Genomic DNA, 7,799 nt, shown 5'->3' with positions numbered 1-7,799 from the left:
TGATCGTGAAACTCTTTGGTGACAATGATATGATTCTAAATTATCCCTAGTTTATGTCGTTATGTGGGACAACAACGACGTTGAGACTAGCACATGCATTAATTGATGATCATGTTTCACGGATCATGGATATGGAGATATCGGATTAATGATGTGGAACATGTTGGTGAACATGGTGTTGGATTGACCCACTCCAAGACAATGTTGGGATTGTTATTTTGTATGTGCCATCAGTTGTTCTTGAGTGTTATACCTACTGGATCCTTAGACCTGAGATCGCCATTGTTTCTCACTGTGTGTAATGGTGCATCTTGGGGCTGCTAAACGCTACTCCGTAACTGGGTAGTTACAAAAGTAGCTTACAGGTGTGTCATGAAACATGGAATGGGATGTGAGTGGATCAAGATGGAATTTGCCCCTCCTAGATAACGGGAGAGATATCTCTGGGGTCCTTGAGATAGTTGGATTTGAAAGTGCATGGCCATGCCAAAGTGATTAAAGAGTTAATCATTATGACTAAAGGTTAGTTATTAATAGAATCCACTATTAAATCGAGAGAATGGTCGAGCTATCACAAAGGTGGCACACATCTCGCTTTGAGCTTGACTGGTATCGTGTGGCAAAGGGATTGGTGTATGAGTATATCTAAGGTTCGGCCGATATGATCTTTATGTGTATTTGTGAGTCACTATGCCCTGCTAGGTGCCGTTATTGACTTGAGATTCGGAAATGATTTCCGATCACGACCACCTACACATGAACCTAACGGGTCACACACTTAAGGGGTTTGGAATGTTGGAAAGCTTGTCTGTATAATTGTCTCTAGTGCAAGTGGGAGATTGTTGGTGATATGCCCAAGAGCCCATCATCACAATACGGTTTAAAGGCCCAAGAGTATATTGATCCAAGAGGGATTAGGGTTACTAATGAGCCTATGAGATAGAAGCCCATTAGTATGCCTATAGGAGGGATGGGCTAAGGGGGCGACACAACCTGTGAGCCGCGCCACCTCCCTAGCCGTCGCCCCCCCCCCCCTCTCTCGGCCGCCGCCCTTGCCGTGTGTGCGGTGCTAGCACACCAACACCTGGTGTTTCATCCCCGTACGTGTGGACTCCGTGGAGGCGCTGCTACGACTGCTGTGCTGATCGGCTGCTGGGATCAAGGACGATGAACTCGGTTCGTGGGACGTGATCGACTACTTCCTCTACATCGATGCGCGACTTCTTCCGCTGCACTGCGCGTCTAGTGGTAACGATCTATGATCTTCTACTCGTAAGTATCTTGGGTATATGTGGTAGTGATGCTAGCGTAGCCTACTCGTTTCCCTACACCACTTGCTGCTTGCTCACTATATATGCAATGAAGAAGGGGAAAAAAAGAAGAAGAAGAAAACGATGCCATGACTTGCAGGAGATCAGTCTCTGAAGCTACAGCTTGCTTTTGCTACCATCCGTTGAAGTTTGCAGATCATCAGAGTGGTGTTGAGCCAAGTACGCAGCATTGGGACTCATGCCATCCGCTGCTTTTGGTATTTTAGTACCTCAATTATGCACCACACTAGCTCTCTCTTGTTTGTGTGCGTCTTTTTTTAATTGTTTAGTTTATCACAAGAAGACTTTTGCGTTATCAGATGACCAGGCTAATCAACCACCTACAAGTATCTTTTTTAGGGGCCTATTTGAAAAAGGAGGAGTAGCTGCAGGGGTCCAAATAAAATCCTTAGAATTCCTCGAGAAGTTATTCCCCTGCTCCAAACAGGCTGGGTGGGAGCAGCCGAGGATACTATGGTAATTTCATAATTAATTCACAACAAGCAAGTCCTAGTACCCTAGTCATCATAGAAACCGCGGCGAAAAATCCATGTAAAAAACCATCACCACCCAACAAATATCATGGCAGCATACACTCTCAATACAAGGTGGTATTTGGATATTTCTCAGATATATAGTATCTTTTTTTTTATGTGACTATGGTCTGTGGTTAGTGATGGTACAGCAGGCTGCACTCACGAGCGCCGGCCTTGTCTTTCAGTTGCTCAGCAAGCTTGCATGGGCACACCCAACACAATGTTGGCATGCACTTCTCACACAAAAAATGGCCGGCCATACTATAATAATTAAAACTTTACTTAATCAAGTCTCCCCATTCAACATTTTTCAAATAAATCCGCTAATCATCATGAAGGTGAGCTTGAAATCAGGTCCTCTACACAAACCTTTTGGATGATGCTGATGCTGCTTTAGCATGCATGCATCACATACTTGCCACTGGCATGGCCATTGGCCATGCATGGTAAAATGAATTCACTTCACTTGGGATCCAAACTTGGATGCATTTGCCTGGCCTTTGGTCCCTTTGGCTTCACCAAACTTGCAAGTGGCCTGCGTTAGCAAACAAAGGCGATAGGCGAGCGTGCAGAGAGAGAGAGAGACAGCAGGTACATGGCACAGTCGTAGCGGCCATGCCCAAATCAGGACCAACAGTGCCCGCTAGATTTTCAGGAATATCACACGCCTGCAAGCTGCTGCTGCTGCTGCTGCTGCTGCCACTGTCCTTCGGCACCAGCAGCAGGCGATAGTAACAAGCAAGCAAACAGATAGATCGACAAGGCACACACCCAACTGATGAAGCTGGCCAAACAGGAGCTGCGTCCTTCCGGTCGTTGCATGCCAGGGATGCGTTCTTCTTCTTCTTTTTCAGAGCTGGGGGTTCAGTGTTACTCCTGAAGATCACCGACGGGCATAGCAGGCAGTTGGAACATTCAGTTCGCGGACTCGTTTTTCAGGTTGTCATCAGATACAAGACGGGCTAGGAGTCGGAGCTGGTTGGGACGTACAAATCAGGCCGGATCCGTCGAATGCTGGTGTCTGGGATCGACAGCGAGTGCGGCGGAGTCGTCGCCGTCCGGCCGTCGTCGTCGCCGGGAAAGACGGCACGCGGTAGCCACTGGCCACTGGGACAGTGACACCGCATGCAGATGCTTGAAGCTTGGATGGATGCGTTTGAACACCAAACCGGCCCATCGGTAAAGAGTACCAAGAATCTAGCTGCAGCCTGCAGGTGGCAAGAACACCAAATCGTCCCACGGAGCAGAGGAAAGTTTCCTGCAAAATCTCTGCGCTCCACCGGCCATGTTGCTTGCTTTGAGCAGTTCAGAGACTGCAGCAGCTGGTGAACTACTACTGACTTCTGAACTCTGAAGAGGCGTGCAAGCAATCTGAACACTCCGAACCGGTCGGTTGCCTGAAGACTCTGAACTTACTGACCACTTGCATCATGCAGTTCGGACCTGCAGCCGGTAGGGCTCGCGACCGGGTCCTTGGGCATCGCCTGACCGGCCGGCGACGCACGCCCACGTCGACGGCGACGTCTGAGCTTCCACATGGCGAACTCGGCCGGTGGCTCGCCGCCGATGTTGACGGGAATCATTGCAGGTGAGGGACAGCGCCCGGACAGCAAGTAGCAGGGGCGCGCCCCCGCGTGTGCGCGCCGCGACGGTCGCGAGCTCGCAAGTACACGCATGGCGTTTGGCGTCCGATCCCTCAGGACGCCCGCAGCCCATCATTATCCACGAACTGGTTTAATGAAGCCTCCCCAACTAATCTCCCGACTAATCATCACATCACGGCCGTTTCGTCCTCGAACTTCTAGCCATGGAGTCGTCGAGACGTGACTCGCGAAAAGGCTCGCTGGTCACATGATTGAAGGCGGCAGGGAGGAGGAGGGGGTGTTTATTGCTCCTTCTCCGCTCTGGGACAAGGGGAAATCTTGTGAAGGTTCCTCTTGTCCTTGCAGGCAGACCAGGCTGGAAGACGAGGACCATGCCACTTGCCACTTGCCACTGCCATGCATGGATGGATGGATCCATGGCGAGCGAGCGAACTCGACAGGGTCCCATCCTAGGCTCCTAGGCTAGGCCGGTGGTTGGCATCTGTGATGTGACCCCGTTGTCTTCTCGGTTTTCGCGTAGATTTGTAATGTCTCCCGATGTAAAACGAAGGCTTGGTTGTTGTATTCATCCTTTTTAAATTATAGTTCGTTTGATTTTTTTAAATTTAAGTTTGACCACTCGTTTTATTAAAAAAAATTATGCAAATATAGTCATATTTAAGTCATTGTTGAAGAACTTATATTGATAAAGCAAGCTATAATAAAAGAAGTGATATTTTTGCACAAATTTTTGAATAAAACGAGTGGTCAAACTTATGGTAAAAAAATCAAATGATCTATAATTTAGAATGGAGGGAGTAGAAAGTAAGGTCAGTCTCAGTGTACAGTTTTATGACACAGTTACCAAGACTGTGAACTAGATAATTATGTCAAATGAGTTTCATAGAATGAAACTCTTCACTCATCTTATGAAACTCACTTTTTCTGTCTTCTTGTCATGTCAGCAAAATTTAATATCATGAAAACCTTCATGAAACCCCATTGAAATTGGTCAACCGTGGATTTTTTTTTTCGAGTGGTAAATGTCAAATTTTCTGTCGGCAGCTCAAATTTTACAGTCACCTACTCACCAGTCACCATTGTAGTACCCATGGACAATTGCTGTGCCCAGACAAGGCAAATAATCCGGCACAGTGTACTACCGCTCTCGTGAAACCACCTATAGAGGGCTAGAGGCCAGTCGAAGACTGGAGAACAGTATAGCTTCAGGTTCTGCCAAGATCAGAAAAATACGAGACATGCCGATGCACCAAGCTCAGTTCACAAGCTTGTCCTAGCAGAATTCGGTGGCATTTACATTTACCGGAAGATTTCATCATGTATGATCACACACACAAAAAACTTGTGCAAGACAAAAAAAAAGACCACAGCAGGTAGGGTGAATGGGCTGTCCAACACAGGTTTCAACTGTTGACGGATGCTGCCTGTCACAGAGTCAACAGGCATATCAAAATTACTAGTCAACAAAGGTCAATGTTCATAACTATTTGCAGTCACAGTATCAAAAAGTGTTGGGAGTTTTTTTTAAAAAAAAAGTTGGCAGAAGCAAACATACAGTCATATAGATAGATGTCTTTGCTCTCTTTCACCACGAGACATCCGCATCACCATGTGTTGGGCATGGGCCGGGCTGTGAAGTTGTAATGGGAGAGAGTCCGAAAGTTGGGCTGAAGTTGGCCTAATCTTGACTTGAAGTGCGTCATGTGCTGCGGTGCAGAAGCAAAAGGCCTCTCTTTCCAGTTGACAGTTGTCAAAAGAGTTGGGTGAAGCAACTGTTTCTGCTCTCTATCACCATTTAACAAAAATATAGAAACCTTAAGGTCAGTAATCATAGGCATGCCTTTTCACTACAACGAGAAGGATATGGAGAAACAAGAAAAAAAGAAGAAGCAGGAGACACAAACAATGTTCTCTTAGGAAGCATAAGTCACCAGAATTCTAGAATATACACATCAAACTGCTGATTAGTAGTCCAACAGTTGCAAGCCTAAGGCAGACACTTCAATGAGATACAGAGATACACACACACCCTATATGTTAAGCAGTTGTTGAGAGGTTCCATGTTCCAAGATCTTCCTTGCAACCAGGTACGCTAACTTTGTAGCATATGCTACATCATATGTGCCCAAACTGTTGTCCAGGACCTGAACAAAGAAGATATATTAAAGTTCATCATCAGATAGGACATACAACCCATCAGCATAAAAAACAGGATCAACTTTATATACCAGAAAGACCTTTTGATTGCTGGGGCATTCCTTCTATCATGGTTAACTGCCTTCTCAGTTTGGCAATGTGAGCCTGCACCTGGAGAGAGTGGATTAAAATGTTAAATCACTGAATGCTTGATGGCAGTTTCATTATTTATGTTCATGCAAACCTCTTTCTTTTGTGGGTAAAAGTGCACAACTAAAACAGTAACTGAGATGAAAACAATCAGTGCAATGACCTCTAAATATGAAATTTTACAATCTTGTTTTCTGACAAAAGTCTGATGTGCACAGCAAAAAACAAGAAAATGAGAGGAATATTTACTAACTGGAACTGACAGCACAGCATAAAAACGGTAGGCATACTGCTTGAATGCCTTGCTACTTTCCATGCACAAGCACCAGTTCTACACTCAAATCTTTAAAGGGTTTATGAAACTATCCTCTTTGTTTGGAGAGTTTTTATGCATGTCATAAAATAAGGACAGTTTCTTCTAGCTATAAGTCTCACCTGCTGCCGAGCCGCAGCTAGTTTTAAAAGCTCATCTGCCTCAGAGAAATTCGAGAACCACTGGCTCAAAGGATGATCCCTAGTGTCACCACGCTTCTTTTCATATGGAACAATTTCCACAGAGCCTAGATGAACGATAGTAAATAGGGATAGTTTTGGTATTTCCTATTGTAAAATATAAGGAGTACAAGTTATAAAGAAATATACCTGGTGGAGGCAAGGTTATGCCAGGAGGCAGCCTGGGCACGTTAGCTGCTGGATGATTTTGCACACGCAGAAAAAAGGCCTCTGTAGGCTCAGGAAAGACAATTTCATCATATGTTTCCACAACAACTGGTTTTTTGGTTGATTGAGGCCCAGCTTCTTCTTCTGGATACAGCTTAAGCAGATGAAACCTGCATCATTTGTATAATTAACTATGTGTTTGCAGCATCCAAAAAAAAACTATGTGATTGCCCAAAAGAGAACTTTGGAAACAACAACCGTGCAACTTACAGATCCAAGCGCTTCTCACAGACATCGCTGTGGAAATAAAGGGTTATAGCTATTTCAAACTCTCCCCATCCAGATTCAGACAACTCGAAAGGTTGCTGCTCAACCACTCTTGTAGGGTTTTGAAAACTTGGGTGAAGTTGAAACACCACGCGCTTAACTATGACACTCAGGTCCTCGTTGTTTGCCGAACGGACATAAACAGTCCACTTGTGAGAGTTGTACCTAAGATTAAAAAAATGAAAGCATACAAATAAAAGCTGAAAGCCTGAAACTATATCTACATTTCAAAATAGTGATAGCCGATAGCTTTGAAGCATTGTGTGAAATGAACTCAGCAAATGTATTCTGAGAAACGAATGCTTACTCGCTTGCCTTTTTACCAAGCCAGAAAGAAATGGTTCCATAGACAATCGGGAAGCTGATCTCGACATCCTTGAGCCTTTTATTCTGTCCAAAGAAATTTTGCCAATAGTTCACATCACATCAGGTATAATTGTATAAAGCAATGGAGCTTACGAAGCAATAAGGTCTGGCAACTAAGAAGAATATACTAAAAATGAAATGGTTTTCCACGCTCAAGTAGTCAAATCATGCAGGTTTGTTAATCTCAGTGAACTTCTTTGAATCAATGGAAGATGATCCTTTGCAAATGATCAGTTATGCTTTTGGGACGCATAAAGCGAGTGGCCATTTATGTTCCACCATCCTATCTGAAGACTAAGCTGTTGTCCAACATGAAGAGACTCATAAAATTTGTCAACCAAACTTAGCATGATGGGAGTGAGCGACCGGTCTGACTGATGAAATGGAGAGCATCCGACCGAGACATTAAGTAAAGGGGAGGCAATGCATAGCCGAAGAAGCACCTTGGAAGCGTCCATGGCGCCGCCGGTGACCACGCAGGCGGAGGCGGGCGGCGGGGAGGGTGGTACGGGCGGTGGCGCGGGGCAAGGACTCGGGCGGCGGCGATGACGAGACGGCCCCGGCGTGGGCGGGAGGAGAGCCGGCCGGCGGTGGGGCTAGGGTTCGGCCGCGAGGAGGACGCCGCGAGCCGGTCGGATCGGGTCGTCGTCGGGTCCAGTCGAGACGGTTCGAGTTGCGCGGCTCGGGGGCGTTCCTGTGGGCCTGGAGCA

General features: G+C 46.0%; 1 protein-coding gene across 2 annotated transcripts; it reads right to left on the bottom strand.

The window, feature by feature from the left end:
* Nucleotides 1-5,336: 5,336 nt before the first annotated feature.
* Nucleotides 5,337-7,736, bottom strand: LOC120702529 (transcription initiation factor TFIID subunit 14b-like). Of its 2 annotated transcripts, none has more exons than XM_039986383.1 (7): nt 7,533-7,736; nt 7,031-7,113; nt 6,667-6,888; nt 6,379-6,566; nt 6,172-6,296; nt 5,688-5,757; nt 5,337-5,594 (listed from the first exon to the last, which is right to left on the bottom strand). In XM_039986383.1, exons 1-7 carry the CDS (start codon nt 7,545-7,547, stop codon nt 5,566-5,568), a joined length of 732 nt encoding a protein of 243 aa, XP_039842317.1. In that variant the 5' UTR covers nt 7,548-7,736; the 3' UTR covers nt 5,337-5,565. The 2 variants fall into 2 exon arrangements, with proteins under 2 accessions (XP_039842317.1, XP_039842316.1); XM_039986382.1 differs by having other exon boundaries at nt 5,679-5,757; nt 7,533-7,735.
* Nucleotides 7,737-7,799: the final 63 nt, after the last annotated feature.

Source organism: Panicum virgatum, chromosome 4K, assembly GCF_016808335.1.
Source record: "Panicum virgatum strain AP13 chromosome 4K, P.virgatum_v5, whole genome shotgun sequence".
In the NCBI taxonomy this organism is placed as follows: domain Eukaryota; kingdom Viridiplantae; phylum Streptophyta; class Magnoliopsida; order Poales; family Poaceae; genus Panicum; species Panicum virgatum.
This window is presented reverse-complemented; position numbering and strand designations above follow the sequence as displayed.